The following is a 21,265-nucleotide window of genomic DNA, read 5'->3' as shown; positions in this document are numbered from 1 at the left end:
AGTTTTTTAATTTTAATGAGGCAGCCTCATTATTCATTATTTACTTGCAAAGAGTCTGACATGACTGAGCGACTGAACAAGAACAACTTGAATTGTTACTAAAAACCTTAGAAAGAGTTCAGTAATTTGCCACTCTTCACTGGGAAACTTTGGCGATTTGGTACTGACTCAGTGTATATAGAGAAGATACAAGAGACATGGGTTTGATCCCTAGGTTGGGAAGATCCCCTGGAGGAGGAAATAGCAACCCACTCAGATATTCTTGCCTGGATAATCCCATGAACACAGGAGCCTGGCAGACTATAGTCCTTGGGGTAACACAGAGTCGGACATAACTGAGCACGCACACCCCCACACCCCCATGCAAGTAAAGTCTTCATATTCTAGATGAAGAATATGGCCTAGTTTAGGAGTACTTAGGTAACATTCCAGTGAACTTCTTGACTGTCTTCTTGATGGTTTTTCCTACTTTATTTCTCTACTGCTTCTTTCTTTTTCTCAATAAATTATCAGTAGTGCTAGTTGTGTTTTTATAAGGAGCCTGTCTTTTGAAGAAAGGGAAATTTAGGAAACATTTCCAAAGAATTGTTCTACATCAGGAAGTTCCTATTTTGAAGACTTTTTTTTTTTTTTTTAATTATGAAAGTAACCTATACTAATTTAAAAGTCATGAAATCTTTGTCTGATGCAGAATACCCTTTTGCAAGGCAACATTTATAATAATACCGAGATATTCTTTCCCTTTTCATGTGTGAACATTTGTACTGGTGGTGCTAAAACCAGTGGGGTGCCCAGTGGTGGGTATAACTGCTGGCACTTAGCATTGATAAGGTCAATGGCAGCTAACTATACGACTATGCTAGTAGTCATCATATTCTCCACCACCATAGTCTTAGTTTTTGTTTTTTTAAAGCCAGTTTCAATTTAGAGTGTTTTTGATGACACAATACAAATTGTTAAGTTTCCTAAATCTCCACTCTTGAGTGTACATCTTTTCAATATTTTCTGTCAAAATGGTAATGTCCTCTGACAATGGTTGGTTTTGAGGAAAACTACTTTTTGATTGAGTTTTGAGCCGAATTAAACCTTGTTCATGAATACCACTTGAATGTGGATGTGGAAGAGCATTTGAAAGATAAAAATGATTATTCAGACTTGAGTATTTGGCATTTTCTTGAAAGCAAGCACATCGCTTCAAGGAAAACAACTAGCAATTTAAATTTGTATGCCCAGTGGTGGTATATGAATTATCCTGTACCCTGGGCAATATGATAATTAGAAAGCAGTAATTTGTTGTTTAATGTACTTTCTCTAATTATGAGTGAGGCTGATGAATGACTTGTTTATATTTTTTTATTAGAAATTATGGTTTTTTTTTTCCTTTGGTTTTAAATAAGAGTGACAGATTGTTTCCCAGGAATGGTCACAATAATATCTCCCATTCCACATGCTATTCTTAAAGTGTGACTTTGACATTCTTCCTCCTTAAAAGGATACATGTATTTCCTTTTGTTGAAACTGGTCAGGCTTGCTGATGCTTTATGACTTCTCAGTCTAGATCATTAGGTATAGATTCCACTTTATTCGCCAGGAACACTTATTCTTGGACCCCAGGTGCCATGCTGTAAGGGAACCCCAGCATCCACAAGGAGAACATAGGTCTTATTTTCCCCAACTGAAGTCACAGATAACAACAAGCATTAATTGCTAGACACATAAGTGAGTGACTCTTCGGATGGTTCCAACTCCCAAGATGACTTGAGTCACTTCTGGCCTTCAAGTCTCCTCAAATGAAGCCCCAGAGACCGTGGAGCAGAGGCAATCCATCCTCTGTCTACTCTTAAGAATTCCAGATCCACTGACTCCATTAACATTAAAAAAACAGTTGTTTTATGCCTCATGGTTTGTAGTAGTTCATTAAGCCACCGTCAGAAAACTGAACAAACTCTGTAGATTAAAGAAATCAGCCCTTAATTCTCACCTTTGTTTCCATTTATTCATCTATCTGTTTGTCAGTCTGTCTGTCTGTCTAAAACTAGGAAACAAAGTTAGGCATACTAGGTTGTTAAAATGAGGGAGAATGCACACATTGGGGAACATGGGATGTGTCACAGTGAGCAAATCAAGAAAGAGTTTTATAGGGCTTAGAGGGCTGAAGTTTAGTCATAGAGTGGTTTTGTCAAAGACTGGTCAGAATTTGTAAGCCAGTCATTTTGCCGGGACAGTCACTGGTCTTAGCTTTAACACAAGTTCATACAGTTACCATTAGGCCAGTCAGCAGTTTTCTTGTCTTGGAGCACATGGATCTCAATGAGCTGTGTTAAAAGAGTTTGAGCTTAGAGTGCTTGTCTTGCAAACCATGATTTAGGATAGTTTTTCTGTTTGTAAGTCCTGGTACAGTTTTGCAAATAGTGGTCTCTGCTTCAATTCTCAGACTCCCCCTTACAGGTACTGTTAGTGAGGCTTTATTTTTCCTTTTCACTTCCTTTGACTTGCTTTCTGAAAGATGAAGCATTGTCTTCTGAGCACCAGATCTGCACGGCTGTTTGAGAGATCATCACCATGTGTTGTTTTCAGTGGTAGTTGTTTTCACCTTTTTAATTGTTAGCGATTTGTTAATTTTAACCATTTTTTTTTTAACTCTTCTTTTGTTGTGTCTCATTTTATGGCATGATTGGAATGGCTACCCCCACTCTCAAGAAATAATTTCTCATGTTTTTAATGGGCTTACTCCATTTAAATCTTTAACTGGAAATTTTTTGGTAAGAGTGAATTGAGCATCAGCTTTATATATGTATTTATACACATACACACTTACATATATGGCTTCTGTCACAAGACTAATCCGTAGCATACCTCTTCTTTACCATTTTGAAATGCTACCTTTACTAGGTACTACATGGCCAGACTTGCATGAATTTGAGAACTCCATATTATAGTCTACATCCCTGCCTATTTTAATTACTATAACCTAACAGTGTATTTTAATACCCGTTAATGATTTCTGAGGATATTTTACTTGAAAATTCATCGTAATATAATTTTTAAGATAAACTGAACACTTACTAAAGAATTGTTAATTATCTGAGTCTAAAGTGAGAAAGAGGTGTGGTTACTGGAAAACAGCAAAAACAGGACTGTTTGAAAGTCAGAGGCATAAGGCTTCTGCTGTTTTGATGCTAAGAGTTGCAGATTTATTTCCTTTTAGACTATTTCTTAAATCTAATACATACATACATTCACATTATAGTCCAGCTAATTCTTTTGAGCAGTGCATTGAAAGTAATTGCTTCTTTGTTGTCTCACGCTGTGTGATATGAATAAAGACATAGTTTTATTAATAGCTAAGGTGTGTTATTGTGATTCAGAATCAAATGAAGAAAATATGAGAAAAAACATGTCCATTTGTATTAATTTAAAACAATTAAAATGATTTAATTCTGTATAAAGGGATACAAATAAAATATCCTTTCTGATGAAAGAAGATTTGTTAACTAAAGAATTAACAAATTAATTATTTCATAGGATTTCATTGTATCCTAGCTACTCGAATTCAGTTTTACATAAACCACAGCAAAGTGAAATGATTTAAAACAGCTTTCACAATTTTATGCTTTTTTTTAATATCTAACATGTGATAGTGTATGTGAAGATCATATTAATAGGTCGTCTGATTTTTTTTTGAAACTGTCCCTTCGAAATAAATTACTTTAAAACAGATAAAAAAGAAGAAAGCTTTTGTTATAGAAAGTAGCCAAGTGTTATTTTTAACTTTCTTTTAACTTAAACTGGAGGTAACTTCTTTCTCACCACTTCCTTACTGAGCTGGAAGAAATGAAGAAATGGATGACTTTCTTAACCCTAGTCAAATGGCTTTATGTCATTGTGTGAATTAGGTTTGCATTATTTTAGATACAAACAATGGATCCTTGTTTAATAGTTGTTCCCAACCCCAGGACTTACAACATTGTCTGAAAGACATTTCTGTTGTCACAAGGCCAGAGAAGTGCTGTGGGTGTTTAGTGGGTAGGAGCCAATGAAGCTGCTAAGCATGCTGTGGTACTCAGGAGAAGTAGTTCTTTGTCTTATTTCACTGAACAGTGGGCCATGGGGGGAATGTCACTCAGACATTTTTTAGGTGCCTACTGTGTATCAGCAGAGAAGGCAATGGCACCCCATTCCAGTACTCTTGCCTGGAAAATTCCATGGACGGAGGGGCCTGGTGGGCTGTAGTCCATGGGGTTGCGAAGTCGGACACGACTGAGCGACTTCACTTTCACTTTTCACTTTCATGCACTGGAGAAGGAAATGGCAACCCACTCCAGTGTTCTTGCCTGGAGAATCCCAGGGCCGGCGGAGCATCGTGGGCTGCCGTCTATGGGATCGCACAGAGTCGGACACGACTGAAGCGACTTAGCAGCAGCAGCAGCACTATGTATCAAAAGAAGCTGGGTTGTAGAGGGCCTGGTATAATCTATGCTAAGTGTGGTAGGCAGAATAATCCCTTTCACCTTCAGGGACATCTGTGTCCTAGTCCCTGGAGCTATGAATATGTTGTGTCCTCCATGACCATGTTTTGTTGCACAGCAAAGTGGAACTCAGGTTGCTAATTGGCTGATCACAAAGGAGATTATTCAGGTGGGTCAAGTGTAATCACTAGAGTCCATAGAAGCGAAGAGGGAGGCAGGCGGAGAGGGTCAGAATGATGCAGTGTCAAAAAGGCTCCATCTGCTGTTGCTTTAAAGATGGAGTGAGAAGGCTGCTAGAATAAAAGCCAAGCAGACAGATTCTCACCTAAACCTTCAGAAAGGAAAGCAGCCCTGCCGACACACCTGGATTTTAGCCCTGTGAGACTCTTCTGGCCTTCTCATCTATACGGGCAGAGATAGTAAGTTGTGGTTGTTACAGTAGCTGTGGATATCTGGGAATCTGGATTTTATTTGGTAGGAACAGGGAGGCATTAAAAAGTTGTCATCAAAAGAGTGACCTGGTCAGATGTGTATTGTAGAAGATTGTTGTACAGCCATGCTCTATCATGAATTTGCTAACTCATAAATTATGTGTTTGTGACTTTGACTGCATAATACTGTGACTGTGACTGCATAAATACTGGAGGCCGTGAAACTTCAGATACCAATTGACTTTTGTAAATTGGGGTATAAACCCTAAATTCCACAAATACGATCTCCACATTTTCAGTGAAATGTGGAAGAAGGCTTTATTATTAATAACTGTTTTTCTCTTTCCTTTGAACTAAAGTTTTCTGTGTAGATCTTTGACTCATAATTCCTTAGCATACTTTACATTTGAATTTTATAGATGTTCATTTTTTTTCTTTAAGAAAATGGCATTATGTAATGTGACTGTTAAACTATAGGCTGTCTTCTTTTGTACATTTTTTAACCTTTGTACATTTCCACAAACTCCAGAATTGTTAACCAAGAAGTGTATCCATTAGTCCTTTCATCTTCCCTGACAGACTACCACTTATGTGGCCCGCTGCACCAAAAATCCACATAGATTTTCTTTTAATTGAAAAATTGTAAGTAGATGTTATAGATGGTTTTGTCTTTTAAAAACAAAATTGTGTTCCACTCAAAAAAAAAAAAAAAAGGTAATGTACCCTGTCAGAATTTCTCTAAATAAAAGGGAATCTTTTGACTTTGTCATTTTTTGGGTTTGTTTTAAACCTCAATTATTTTTTTTTTTTAAGTTACTTCTTGGTTATTTTACAGAATACCTATATGTTCTAACTAAGTTTGGTTATAAAGTCAGTGTTTCTAATGAGAAATCCTTTTCTCATTTTTTTGTTGTAGACCAGATGTATATGTATTTAAAAAGAAATTCTATCATCTGGTGACTTTTTAAAATTTTTCTCAATAAAAGAAAAAGTAGCACAGAAAACTTTTGGCAAGAAAAGGTTTGAGATTGTATTTAGCCATACAATGGGGAAGAGGCTTCCAGTATTATACTTGCCAAGAGAACTTGATAGTGTTTTCCTACTCCACTCATTTAACTACAAATTAACTGCTTCCACGCACTGAATACTGTTGCTATTCGATATGCTATATCACCAGCTAGCTTTCTTCTGACCTGGGTAACTGAGAGATATATCTTCTCTTCATTGTCTCTCCTGGCACCCTCTTTACCTCTCCCCACCTTCTCTCTTTATCTTCTCTTTTATCACACATACACACAGTAGCTGTTTCATTCCAAAGAACAAATGATGCAGCAGCTTTTTACTATTTAATATAAAAAATTTTACTACACCACTAATTTTCATGTTACCCTGCCCCCCCAAAGCATTTTACATACAGGTTATATATGTTGAGGGCTTCCCAGGTGGTGCTAGTGGTGAAGAATCTGCCTGCCAATGCAGGAGGCTTAAGAGATAGGGGTTCAATCCCTGGATCAGGAAGATACTCTCTCTGGAGGGCACAGCTACCCACTTTTGTCTGAAGAATCCCATGGACAGAAGAGCCTGACTACATACAGGGGAGCCTGGCTGCGGTCCATAGGTTTGCAAAGTCAGACATGACTGAAGCGACTTAGCGCACGCACGCGCGCACACACACATATGTAGAATGGTACAAAATGGATACTCAATAACCTTTCACTGAATTAGATGCTAGTGGTAGCAAATTTCTTTAAACACGTAAGTCAGCACTTAACATGAACTATTTACTGGCGATTTGGATGACCTTTCTTCAGGAAAGATCTAGCCTTTGATGTTGGTGAATTGCTTCTGAAACTACTTGTTCCATTTCACGATGAATTTATTCCTTGAATATAAAACGAGAGTAATTCTCAGAGACGGGTACAAGCTCATTTATGGTCTTAAATCCATTGGGTATTGTAGATATTCTGCTTGTGGTTAGTCTGTTTTTATGGAAATAAAATAAATGTTGGTAGGCTAGATTTAAATAAACTCCAATATTAAAAGGTAATAGTGGGACAGATATTTTGAAATGCTTCAGTTGTGCTGTTTTCTAAAACCTTGTCGAGTCAGTCCCATCTTTGTTAATCACAGTGCTGCTATTTTTTTGAGTTTTCTGTTTGACTTCCACAGATAACTCAGTCCTGGAGGCATGCTGTGTATTCCTTTGTTCTGTGCCAAGTCTGCCTACTAAAATAAACACACAATGCAATTTAAATTGTGCATGATATCATCTCAAGTACCCCAGTGAATTTAGGTTAAACAGCCATAGAACAGTATTTCCCTTCCCAGAAACAAGTCTTAAAATACTGCAAATTCTCTAACAGTTTTGCTATACCAGCAATGGTCAGGTTGGAAAGTGTTCATTGCCTTCATATTCTGTCATTTTTGTAAATTATTAATGGTTTACAATTTGATGGACGATAATCCAACTTTTTGAAATAGATTAAGGACACTGACTGGCTCCTTATGCATACAGTAAGCAAAAGGAACTTAAAAATGTTTCACTGAAACTAAAGAATAAAGGAAATGTTTTTCTAGATACCAGTCTGTTACATATATTCTTTTTATTTGAATGAATGTAAAAATACAAAGTTTTTTTTTTTTAGGTTCACTTGAGATCTTAGGTGGCTCAGATGGTTAAGAATCTGCCTGCAGTATGGCAACTTGCTTGCTTGCTAAAAGTCACTTCAGTTGTGTCCGACTCTTTGCGACCCTGTGGACTGTAGCCCTCCAGGCTCCTTTGTCCATGGGATTTTCCAGATAAGGATACAGGAGTGGGTTTCCATGCCCTCTTGCAGGGGATCTTCCCAATTCAGGGATCGAACCCAGGTCTCCTGCAGCTCCTGCATTGCAATCAGGTTCTTTACCGCTAAGCCACAATGTGGGAGACCTGGGTTCAATCCCTGGGTCAGGAAGAGCCCCTGGAAAAGGGAATGGCAACCCACTCCATCCACTATCCTTGCCTGGAGAATTACATGGACAGAGGACATGGTCCATGGGGTTGCAAAGAGTCAGATGTGACTGAGTGACTAACACTTTCACTTTCTGAGATCTTAATCCTCAAAATTTTTCTATAACAGGGTTTCTCACTTTTAGATGTACATCAGAATCACCTGGAGAGCTTTCAAAAATACCCTGGTGCCTGAAACCAGTTAAATCAGAATTTCTAGAAGTAAGACTTAGACATCAGCATTTTAAACAGTTTCTCAGACTGTTCCCAGCGCTGCCAAGCACACTGGACCACCATTCTTTCAGAATTTTTGGTTATATTGCTGAAGATTCCCTTGTTTCCTAGGATTCTTTATTGTGAGTGAAGGGCCTAGTCTGTGCCTAGCACATGCCTTGCTTGTGGTTGGAATTTAGTAATATAAATAGAATATTTTGATTTCTATTTAATTGCTCTGATAGAGAACATTCCATACCAAGACAGATATAAAGAAATAAGCAGATGTTCTGTTCCTCAGAGCTGGACTTGAAATAAATACTTGGCTCATTGTTTAAATTGTGCATTCCTCTCAAACTTACTTTGCAAAAGATTTAATGTACTTTATAGGGAAAGGTATAATAGAATAAAACAAGTCTCCATCCCACTCTTTCTAGACATAGCAGTGTAAGATAGTTCCTTTACTTACAAGCTCATCAGATAAAAACTGTAAACTAAATTCCTCAAGGAGCAACCATAACAGTGATTAAAATAAAAATAAATTTAAAAATAGAATAAAGTAAAAATCTCAGTTGACTCCCTTGGAATTTGGGCTTCACACTGGGTGTAATTAGTGACTAAATTTGCACTGCCAAGCATCATTAATGAAGTGGGTTCTGGTTGATATCTGCAGGCCTTATCTACAGGCCTCAAACTCTTTGTTAAGCCACAAAGGGAGAATTTATATCCTAAGAGATTTTAGAAATTTTAAATTATTTAGATATATTTTAGAAATTGAGTTACCTTTTAGTAAAACAATCAGAGGTAAAAAAAGAAGATAATTTTAAACAAAGGATCAAAACTAAAGAATTTCTAAAGGCTACATGGTTAAATACCTTGTAGGCAAATTTTCCTTTTAAGATTTTTGTCCTATTGCATAGCCAGTGTGTTTATACATAATCTCTGAGATTTTATAGAAAGTATATTGTTCTTTGAAAACATCTTCTGTATTTTTCTCTAAGATAGGAAACTTTTTCTCTTTAGCAAAATATTATATAAAAAAATTAACTGTGAATAATTTCTGAAACATTATCATAAGGTATATGGAGAAAAGTGAACAATGACCCAATATGCCATATAACCTAAGAAAATAAAAGATTCAGCTTTACCAAATTCATGCTGGGTGAAACTGAAGATTAATGCAATGGAATGTTTTTTAGTTTTAAGGAATAAAAATCTCATGAAATATACATGAATCTTGGCAAGTAGCACCACAGGAGCTAAAAATCTTGTACCAACTTTAGAGACTAAACACCTTATGGGTCAGTTGTTGTTATATCAGAAAGCTATCATTACCAATAGAAGGACCTTATTTTTTTTTTTTTAACCAACAGAAGGACCTTTATACAGTTCAACCAGAATCATTCTGTCTTAGAGTAATAATTTCAATACCAGGGAATTGAACTACTTGCTTATTAAAGTCCAGTGAATGTACTTTTGAAGTGAGTCAGGTTATTAACATTTAATTTTTTAGGCATTACCTTGGAGTCAGGAAATTCTGGCTAGTTATCTTCTGCTAATAACTGAAAAATGTTATGTTTCCTAATCTTATAACCATGGAAATATTTCTTAAATTATCATGTGCTTTCTTGAAGGGAAAGAATGGGGGTTAGGCATATGGACATAACAGAAAGAACAAAACCAAGAAATTGGAAGTCCATAGTCTAGTGGCATCTAATGATGCCATTAGCTTGAGAAGAATCAGCTTTGGATGTGACTAAGTTTGTCAATTTTTGTCATTTTGAAAATGAACTTGCCAGTCTTACTGATTAGACATTCTGTGTATATAATGAACATTTTTGTCAACTAATTCAGGCTTCTACAGCAGTTTGTCCCCAAACCATATATCCACAGAGGAGAGTATTTTTTAGTCTAAATCTGTATTTTAAAATAACTTTTAATTAAAGTTTTGTTGGACATAATTCCCCGTGTTTTTGATTTTGTTGCATGTGTTTCTTGGTATCATATCCATGAAATCATTGCCAATGCCAGAGTCGTACAGATTTTCCCCTATATTATAGGCATTTTGCAGTTTGAGGTCTTATGTTTAAGCCTTTAATTTTGAGTTGACTTTTGTGTGTGGTATAAGGTAAAGGTTTTAGATATGGATATACAGTTTCCCAACACACTTTGTTGAAGAGGCTATCCTTTCCCCACTGTGCATTCTTGGCACCCTTATTGAAGATGAGTAGGTAACTATATATGTGTAGATTTATTTCTGATCTCTCTATTCATTTCTGGAAATCCTAGCTGGAGCAATTAAGCAAAAAAAAAAAAAAAAAAGAAAGAAATTAAAGGCATACAAATTGAAATGATAGAAGTAAAACTGTTCATACTTACAGATGACGTGATCTTATATAGAGAAACCCTTGAAGACACTGTTAAAAAAAATACTAGACCTAATAAATGAATTTAGTAAAGTTGCAGGATACAGAATCAATGTGCAGAAATTCAGTGTGTTTTCTATATGCTAATAATTATCTAAAAAGGAAATTAAGAAAACTAAATTAAGAAATTTAGGAAAAAAATTAGAAATTAAGAGAAAAAAATCAAGAAATTAAAAATTTACAATAGCCTCAAAAAGTATAAAATACTTAGGCATAAACTTAACTAAAGAAATGAAAGACTTGTATGCCAAAAACTATAAAATAGTCATAAAAGAATTTAAAAACAAATAGATATCCATGTTTATGGATTGGAAGGCTTAATATTGTTAAGAGGTCTGTACTACCCGAAGCAATTTACAGATTCGGTGCAATTCCTATCAAAATGTCAATGGCAGTTTTTATAGAAATGAAAAACACAATTCTAAAATTCATATAGAACCCTAAAAGATCTTGAATAGCCAGCCAAGACAGTCTTGAAAAAGAACAAAGCTGGAAGTATCACATGCCCTGATTTCAAAATATATTACAAGGCCACAGTAATTAAAATGGTATGGTACTGGCATAAAGATAATCTTTTTAGTTTGAAATAGTTTTAGGTCTACAGAAAAGTAACAAAGATAGATAGTACAGAGTATTCTCATGCACCCTTCACCCAGTTTTCCCTAAAGTCAACATCTTACATTACCGTTGTACATTTATCAAAGCTGAGAAGCCCACTTTGGTATATTACTATTAACTAAACTCCATACTTTACTTAAATTCCACCAGATTTCTGCTCATGCTCTTGGCTGCAGGATTCAGTCCAGAATACCACATATTGCATCTTGTCTGGTTCAGATGTTTAATAGTTTTCTGTTTCTTCTCATTGCTCCCAATATTTCCATGTTGTCAGTTGAACCTCAATATTGTTGCCTTTGTTTTCCCTGTAGCAGGTTTTTATCTCCTCACATTTGTGCACCTCAGCAAAGGTAATCACACCTGTTAGAATATGTTTGGGAAAGAAGAATAAATAATTTGATTTTGTAAGATTCTTCTACGAATACTTTGTTTAAATTGGGCATATATGTGCCAAACTATTTTGATCATTCATCTTTAGAAGTTAACTCCTTGCCTCCCAGTGTATTCTTGGTCATTGAGGTTGCCAGATTAATGATCTCTCTAGTTTATAAACTGTTAACTGTTCATGTCCTCCAGTGATGAGGACATCATTGGATGTCCACTGATGGATGGATGAGGATGATCCATCTTCCACTGGATGAGGACATCTTGTAAAACTATAACTTCACAGCCAGAATATTGAAATTAATGAATCAAGATTTGGAACCCTTTTATAATTAAACGCACTTCACTCTTGGCCATGACCTCTCCTTTTGGTTGGCGTTATAAGTGATTTCTACTGAAAACTGGCCACTTTTAGTATTATGTTGTGAGACTCTGAGTCTTATTTAAAAATATCTTCTGTTTTAACTGGTTTCTTCTGATCCTGCTCTGGCAGGAGAAGTAGATGTGCCAGTTTGTTACTGCCAGGTAGGGGAAGAAGGCCATGTTCCCCTTCACAGAGCCTCCACTGATCCCTCCTGAGGTGAGAAAGGAGAGAGTGCAAGGTCCCCAAGGGCTCCCACACACGGGAGAGGGTGGCGTCCTTGTGATCGCACAGTGAGAGTGGGCCACGGTTTACTCAGCGGTGCTTGTCTGAAGTAGAGCAGGTGTCTCGGTGTTTTTGTCTTGCTGTGTGGTCCCTTTCCTCGTCCTTTGGCTAGAGATCTCGTAGATATTTTGCTGGAGATTTCTATGCTCATGGGTGTTGCCAGTTGCTGGCTTCTTCAGCCCCAAATCTGGGATTTATTAGGCAAGAAGAAAGAGCGCTCAACCCTGTGTTGTTCCTTGGGTGCTAGGCTCCCTGGTCTGCCTTCTCTCCACCTTTTGGAGCCTCCTTATAGTTTGTTTATGTATAATGTCCAGTATCTTCCTAGTTACAGTTTACTTACTACATTAGAAAACTAATTATTTTCTTGAGAACATGCCACTTGGTAAACATGGTATGCATTTTGTGTATTTTCACGTTAAATCAAATAATTATGTCAAGTGGACATTATTTAAATAAAAGTAATAGTTTTAAAAACGTTGTTAGTGACTTCAGGGTCTCTTAATTTTAGTGACTACGGGCGTTTTTGGGCTTTCCAGGTGACTCTAATGGTAAAGAATCTGCCTGGGATGCAGGAGAGGCAGGTTCGATCTTAGGTTGGGAAGATCCCATGGAGGACGACATGGCAACCCCCTCCAGTATTCTTGCCTGGAGAATCCCATGGACAGAAGAGCCTGGTGGGGCCGTGGGTCAAAAAGAGTGAGACACTACTGAAGCAACTCAGCACACACACGCATAGGCATTATTACCTTCAAAAAAATAGTGTCTGAATTTTTTTGTGCATGTGCAGTGATCATTCTTCTCTAGGCAATCATTTGGTCAATCTGCTTTAATTCTTCAAAATAAGGTATTAATAGCTATGATTAATGAATGTCTACCACAAGCCAAAATAGACATTTATTTGCCAATGTGTATTTTATTTTAATGAAATATAGTGTTGTTGTTTTTTTTTTTTTTAAGATCCTTTGAGGTGTACAGTTAGGGCTTCCCCAGGTGGCTCAGTGGTAAAGAATCCACCTGCTATGTGGGAGACTTGGGTTCAATCATTGGGTCAGGAAGATCCCCTGGAGGAGGAAATGGCAACCCACTCCAGTATTCTTGCCTGGAAAATCCCAGGACAGAAGAGCCTGGTGAGCTGCAGCCTACGGGGCCACAAAGAGTTGGACATGATTACCGAGCACACATGACACGTGCAAGGTGTGCAGTTAGAGATTCTGTATGTTTGTTTTTTTTTTTAATTCCTTCTTCCCTCCACAACTGTCCTTATAAAGCAGATAAATGTTTTTAATCTTCTCATGACTGATCACTGTTAAAATACACTTTTAAAAATACACTGATGAGGTGTTCTGCCACATCTGGTGGGGTTTTGTTATTGTTTAGTCATCAGTTGTGTTTGACTCTTTGCGACTCCATGGACTGCAGCACGTCAGGCTTCCCTGTCCTCCACCATCTCCCAGAGTGTGCTCAAACTCATGTCCATTGAATAGGTGATGCCATCCAACCATCTTATCCTCTGTCGTCCCCCTTTCCTTCTGCCTTCAATCTTTCCCAGCGTCAGGATCTTTTTTAATGAGTCGGCTCTTCACATCAGATGGCCAGAGTATTGGAGCTTCAGCTTCAGCATCAGTCCTTTCAGTGAATATTCAGGACTGATTTCCTTTAGGATTGACTGGTTTGATCTCCTTGTATTCAAAGGGACTCTCAAGAGTCTTCTCCAACACCACAGTTCAAAACCATCAATCCGTTGATGCTCAGCCTTCTTTAAGGTCCAAATCTCAGATCCATACATGACTACTGGAAAAACCATAGCTTTCACTATACAGACCTTTGTTGGCAAAGTAATGTTTCTGCTTTTTAATATGCTGTGTATGTTTGTCATAGCTTTTCTTCCAAGGAACAAGCATCGTTTAATTTCATGGCTGCAGTCACCATCTGCAGCGGTTTTGAAGCCCAAGAAAATAAAGTCTGTCACTGTTTTTGTTGTTTCCCCATCTATTTGCCATGAAGTGATGGGACTGGTGATCCCATCATCAAACGGAGATGCCATTATCTTAGTTTTTTGAATGTTGAGTTTTAAGCCAGGTTTTTCACTCTCTTTTTTCACCTTCATCAAGAGGCTGTTTAGTTCCTCTTCACTTTCTGCCATAAGGGTGGTATCATCTGTGTATCTGAGGTTATTGCTATTTCTCCCGGCAATCTTGATTCCAGCTTCTGCTTCATCTAGCCTGGCATTTCTCATGATGTAGTCTGCATAGAAGTTAAATAAGCAGGTTGAGAATATACAGCCTTGACATTTCCCTTTCCCAATTTTGAACCAGTCTATTGGTCCATGTCCTGTTCTAACTGTTGCTTCTTGACCTGCATACAAGTTTCTCAGGAGACAGGTATAAGGTGGTCTGGTATTCCCATCTCTTTAAGAATTTTCCACAGTATGTTGTCATCCACATGGACAAAGACTTTAGTGTAGTCAGTGAAGCAGAAGTACATGTTTTCTGGAATTCTCTTGCTTTTTCTATCATCCAGTGGATGTTGGCAATTCAATCTCTGGTTCCTAAGCCTTTTCTGAATCCAACTTGAACACCTGGAAGTTATGGGTACACATACTGTTGAAGCCTAGCTTGAAGAATTTTGAGCATTACTTTGCTAACATATGAAATAAGTGCAATTGTGCAATAGTTTGAACATTCTTTGGCATTGTATTCTTTGGTACTGGAATAAAAACTGACCTTTTCCAGTCCTGTGGCCACTGCTGAGTTTTCTTTTCTTTATTAGTCTGTTGGAAATTAAAGTGGAGATGTGATAAGCTAACTGCTTCCAGTGTCATATAGCAAATTGAAACCACATTTAAACCAGACTGTTAAGCTTTGTTTCAGTAATTGGAGTGACTTGTTGAACATCAGCTTGAAGCTCAGTTTCTTTTCACTCATATTGTAGCAGATGGCTTTAGTTAGAGATAATTCATAGTATTTCAACAAAGTTCACACCCTCTTTCATAAGAGGCTATTTCCTGGTCATTAAAATAATATTGAACATTATTACATGTTGCTTAGGAGAGCATGTACCTTTAAATGTTCAATTTCTGTACATTTTGTAGAATGATATCTTCATGCCTGTCAATTCTTGCTGTTCTTTCTCCTACCCATTTTCCAGAAGAATGAGTATTGAAATTACCCCTGCCATGAATTTAGTTTGTAATTCCGGAATGGTCACATAAGGGATTCAATTTCATATTCGTGGCTCCTGTGTCTTTGCCTCTCTGTTACATTTTCTATTTGTGGTCATAATATAAAAATCTACTTAAATGGCTCAAACAGCAGATCTGACTCAGCTACTTTATCTGCATAGAAGAGAATTGAGCCTCAGTAAGGAAGGAGAATTTCTCACCCAGAAGCTTTACTTAAAGCCTTGTGCATGTTCAGCATTATTGATAATGAGAGCAATATACAGCTTAAAGCAAAGATGTGTAATTTTTCAGTTCTTAAATTTTAAGTAATGTAAATGCTGACGATACCAGTGCCAACAGTGTCACAAGCTGAAAACTCATACACCTTTTAAGTTGGTGCAAACCATAGGAAAAACAACTTGATAGTATGTATCAAGGGTCATAAAATTACGTATGTACTTTAGTAATTCTTCTAAAATAGTGATAGATATCCTCAAGAAATACTCTGAAATGTAAAGGAAAGGCTGTATACATAGTAACATGGAACATTATTCATGAAAGATCATTTAGCAAAATTATAGTTAAAATTGTAAAAAAAAAATTTCATTTAAACTAGACTGATTACTTCAACACGCCTATAACAAAAAAAAAAGACAAATATATTTAGAATCCTTAAATGTATTAGAGTACAGTTTTTTGTGTGATAATTTTAAGTGCAAACAGCAATATTAATTGTGTATTTATATGTACATAGCTGCATGCCCTAGGCCAAAGAGGCCAGAATGTTTTCTGTCAGATTGTTATCTTTAGGAAGTGGATGGATGGGTTATTTTTAATTTAATTGTATTTCTTTTGTTTTTCAAATACTTCAACCATAGGGGAGGAGCACATATTTGGGTTGTTAAAATCTATTTTTACTAATTATTTTTCTTTCTCTTTTTAACCAGAAGAATATACATGTGTGTAAGTAACAGCGATCCGGGACAAGGCAGCATCTCCTTTGTCAGTCCTGAGGGCCTCACCAAGCTGCCGCAGTAAAGTCCCTGCTGTTCCGATGAGACACCCTGGCCAATCCTGTTAAAGCTGTTTAAATGCTCTTTGGCACGTTGTGTTCCTTTTAGGGTACTTTCCACCAGGTTTTGATTCTTTACATGGATGAGCTGTTGAGAAATTGGGCTGATCAGACGACTGTGCTTGGAGGTGCAGGGGACTGAGGTTAGACTCACTCAGTGAAATTTTCTTTGGCAACCCTTTCACGCTGAGGCTGCGCTCGAGTCCCGTGCAAGAAGGGAGGCAGAGGCACTTTAGATGCTGTGAAAGGAATTAACAAAGGATTGAGTCACTCACAGGTATAAGGGCCTTGTTTTGCCTCTGTGACGCAGTGTGGCTCCTCTCTGTCCCACAGCTGGCCCTGAAGGACCCCGTGCACACCGTGTCGCTGCAGCAGTTTATCTACGAGAAGCTCAAGGCCCAGCAGGAGCTGCTGGGAGAGCAAGGCTTCCAGTCCCTCATGGAGACGGTGGACACCGAGATCGTCACCCAGCTGCAGGAGTTTCTGCAGGGCTTCTGAGTGTGAGCCGTGGCTGAGGAGGCCAGCCTGCCACCCTGTGTGCAAGCCTGCTGGGACGGTGGAGAAATCCCTTGTGTAAGAAGCAAAGAGACGCAAAGACCACGCCTTTTTTTTACTACAAAAATTCAGCGAATAAATGTAAATCCTACATAACTAAAATCACAAACCTATTCCTCAAAAGAATTTAATTTTATATTTATGAGGGGCCCTGTGTTTACTAGAGATAGATTTGACAACAATAGCTGCTTAGTTTCCTGTTAAGAGAAGAAAGTGTTTATTACCTTTTAATCATGTACTCTTAACACTTGAGAAGAAGAAGGTTTAATGTCTGAGATGTTTTACTGCAACCAAAATTAGTTAAATTTGGCTGCCTTATCCCTTTTCTAAGCTAATGAGACTACAAGTTGAAAAGTGACAGCGCTGTTCAGGTGATGCAATTAAAGAAATGCGTGCACCAGGCAGAAGTGTACACGTCGTGGCAGACACACATTACTGAGATGGTCTCGCCAGGGGAGTTGCTTTCAACCGAATAGAAGATATGTTTTATCAGACAGATGCTTTTATTTTCATTCTAGTAATTTGATATGGGAATTAGTAAAGTTTTTTTTTTTCCTTGTGTTATTTTCACTAATTACATTTAGTCTTTAAATGCACGTTGTAAGGCCCACAGAAGTGACCCCGCGGCACTGCAGTGCCAGGTGGGAGACATCTGGTCGTGGTTTGGTCCTCGGTCCTCTGTTACTCCTGGAGGCCAGGAGCCCTGCGGACCCGAGAGGAGCTAACAGCCACAGACCCCCCTCTGCTGTGACAGGCTGTTGAGCACTCCCCCGCCTTGGGCTCCTCAGTGCAGGGGTGCCCGTGGGGGGCCTAGCAGCAGTCCCCCAGGGTACCAGCACTGATGTGACGAGTCTTCCTTCCTTATTCCTCCTACACGCAGTACCAAAAACGGGGAAAAAGGAGAAAAAAAAAGCCTTACTTTGTTCTACTTGCCATTGACTGTAAAGAACCTTTGAAGCATTTTAAAGAAAATATTCAAAAGCAAGGTTGGAGAATGTCTGATCTTTCTATAGAAAGTTGGGTACACTATGTAACTGCAGGAAACCCACTGCCCCTTTGTAAGTCATGGAGCCCAAAATGTATGAAAATATTTGATGTTTTCAGCTAAAGAAAGAAAAATATGGTCCAAATTAAATTTTCCAAAGATACCTCACCTTTGACTTGCCTGATTATTTTTCCTGCCTCACAAAAAATGAGTTCATAAGAATGGCCCAGTGAATTTTGAAGAGAGGTTTTCTTTCAGAGTCTGGTGTTGACTCTCTCTTAGTAGGCGGCAGTCCTTCATGTAGCAAATCCTAGTTACCCTTTCAGTTTCTCTTTTCGTTTCATGACCAGAACTTCTTTAATATGAGGTTTCTTTTCTTTTTTAATTTTATTTTATATTGGAGTGAAGTTGGTTAGCAGTGTTCTGTTAGTTTACAATGTACAGCAAAGTGATTCAGTTACACATGTGCAATCTTTATCACATTCTTTTCCCATTTAGGTTATTACAGAGTATTGAGCAGAGTTCCCTGTGCTAACACAGGAGGTCCTTTTTGGTTGTCTGTTTCAAATACATAGCAGTGTGTTAGTCCTAAGCTCCCGAGTCTGTCCTTCCCGCCAACCCACCCTTCCTCCCTGGTAACCATAAGTCTGAGTCTGTTTCTGTTTTGTAAGTAAGTTCATTTTATCATTTTTTAAAGATGTAAGCAATATCATGTGATATTTGTCTTTCTGTGTGACTTACTTCATTAGCATGATAGTCTCCAGGTTCATCCGTATTGCTGCAGAAGGCATTATTTCACTCTTTTTAATGTCCGAGTACATACACAACCCCAGTCCTGTGGATTTCCTGGGATCAAACCCTACTGGCCTTCAGAGTCAGACTCTCTGGGGTATCCTCCTCTCGCTTCCAGACTCCTAGGCTTGGAAGCCTGATGTGGAGCTCAGAACGTTCTTTGTCTTTGGATGTAGGGTTATCTTTTTTGGTGGATTCCAACTTTTTTCTTTATATGGTTGTTCAGCAGTTTGTTGTACTTTTGGTGTTTCTGTAAGATAGGGTGAGCTCATGTCCTTCTATTCTGCCATCTTGCCTCCTCCCTCCTATGATATTTCTTTATCAATACGACTCAGTCCGCAGGACTGGCCTAAGAAGAATAATTTCTCTTGTTGATTTAATTATTTTCATTTGAGGCACTATTCCCATTAATGTTTTCAGAAATGCACATACATACTCCCATTTTTCACTTACAGTAAAATACTCATCTTTCCAGTTCCTGATAGATTTCATTACAGTGTTACGGCAAATGTTACTGAAATAGCCACCTTGCCAGAAAAGGTAAAAAATACCTCGGGGAAAGAATTTGGTTCATTTTTTTAAACTCAATGTTTAAAATAAGCTCAGAAAAAAAGAAAAATTCTTGAATCTTTAACTGCTCAATTAAGAGTTAAAATGTAATTATTGATTTACAGAATTCTCTTCATTAATGCAGCTTCATATCAAATGTTTTTTAAGTTTTGGACAGACAACTCAGCCAGGCCTCGGGTTGAACTGCTCTTCCTAATATAAGGTAATGATCATTTCTATTCCATAAACGTACTCCTTTTCTATTTATTTTGTCTCCAGAGACTTCTCCCAGCCCTCTGACAAAGGCCTATGTGGCCAACAGTAAACGTTTTAGAGTTTTTATTATGACTGGCTCCTGCTTCCTCTTTCTCCTACCAGTCATGTTGGAGAAGCCATATCATTAGATGTTAAAATATTCATGTTTTCAGATTCCCTTGAAAGATCTTCACCTTAGATCTTTATTTTCCCTTTTCCTTTATTCAACTACTGTTTGTTGAGGTCTTGTTTTATAACATACTTCTATGCTAAATTCTGGGTTTAGAACAGGCTACTTACCTCATGAAGTTTTATAGTCCAGTGGGAACACACACGTGCCAATATAATATGTGAAAATCATGGTTCTAATGGAAATGTGTGTTCAGGAGCAGTGGGCACATGTGTAGAGGAAGGAGGTCTTTCACAAAAAAGAATGATGTTGGCACTTTATTATTTGATATCCCTTAAAAAATTGTTCTCAAATAGCGTTGTGCCAAATGGCTCTGTACTGGAATTGGGCTTCTCTCTGATTCCAGACTTAGAGCTATTTGATGTATAAAATAAGTCATCAGTGAGATTTTGGAAATGTTAGAATTCTGTAGCCTCACAACTAATTCCTATTTCAGTGAATTAAAACATAAGGCTCACCTTGTTAGGGTAATAGTCTTCTGTTTCTTCATATCTTATAAATACCAAATGAGTAGAAATTTAAAAGTTGTTAGAGAGCTGATGAAGGGAAAACCAGAGATGCATGTCACAAAAAATACTATTTTCTTCCTCTATCTTTAGGAAGAAAAAAAAAGTTAACCTACAGAAGCTGGAATGCATAGTGTAGCAAACATCAGTATACCCTTCATCTGGATTCATCAAACTGTTCCATTTTGACACATCTACTCTCTCCACACATAGACACATACACAAATGGAAAGTATATATGCTTTTGCTAAACCATTTGTAAGTTAGATACTTCAGCCTCAGTTACCTCTAAGACTGGTATTTCTTTACACATCCACTAATATTCCATTGTATACCTAAGGAAATTAATCCAGTAATATCAAATAGTTCATATTTCAGTTTTCACAAATGCCCGCAAAGGTATCTTTTATATCATGCTTGTTTTATGATCTGAACATTTATGCAGTGCTTTTGGCGCTTTTGTTTTTAAGTGTACAGTAGTCCTTTTTTTCATATCATTGGCTCTTTTGAAGAGTCTGAGAATCTCCATCTGTCTGCAGTGTTCTGATTGTCTCCTGGTAATTGATTCAGGGTAACATTTTTGGCAGCGACACTCCCTCCGGCGTGTCCTTGCCGGGGTGTCCATCAGGGGTTGCAGAGTGTCAGACTGTGTCTGTTGCCGCCGCTGCAGTGGATGAGGTGGTGCCCACCAGGCCTCTCCATGGTGTTTCAAAGACCTTCCAGCAGTAGAAATTCCAGTGGTGCTTTTGGTTTTTGTGTTTGTTTTTGTTTTTTTTTTTAACCTTAAAACTCTTAACCTCTACTAGCCTATCTTTTCATTTACAGCAACTTCTGCAGCTTTATCTTAACCTGGATGAGTCAATGACTAAGCTATGGAAAAGGTATATTGAACCTGGTGTGTGTTTCATCAACCTTCCCAAGTGTCCTAAGCTGCCTTTTTGTTACCGGCACACATCAGCTAAGTGTCATCTCTTTCTCATTCCTTCTGTCTTTCTCCCCTACCCCCTTGTGTTTTTAAGAAATAT

At 37.8% G+C, this 21,265-nt stretch overlaps 1 protein-coding gene across 1 annotated transcript in view; it reads left to right on the top strand.

Moving 5' to 3' along the window:
* The window catches only part of IPO11 (importin 11), a 192,957-nt gene extending 174,841 nt beyond the window's left edge, over positions 1 to 18,116 (top strand). Inside the window, exon 30 of the mRNA XM_043488541.1 lies at positions 16,742 to 18,116. Within this exon, the coding sequence (XP_043344476.1) occupies positions 16,742 to 16,906 (165 nt within the window). The 3' untranslated portion in view covers positions 16,907 to 18,116. The remainder of the gene's footprint in view (positions 1 to 16,741) is intronic.
* Positions 18,117 to 21,265: the final 3,149 nt, after the last annotated feature.

This window comes from Cervus canadensis, chromosome 16 (genome assembly GCF_019320065.1).
Source record: "Cervus canadensis isolate Bull #8, Minnesota chromosome 16, ASM1932006v1, whole genome shotgun sequence".
Lineage (NCBI taxonomy): Eukaryota > Metazoa > Chordata > Mammalia > Artiodactyla > Cervidae > Cervus > Cervus canadensis.
Note: the sequence above shows the minus strand (reverse complement) of the source record. Positions and strands in the feature narration are given on the sequence as shown.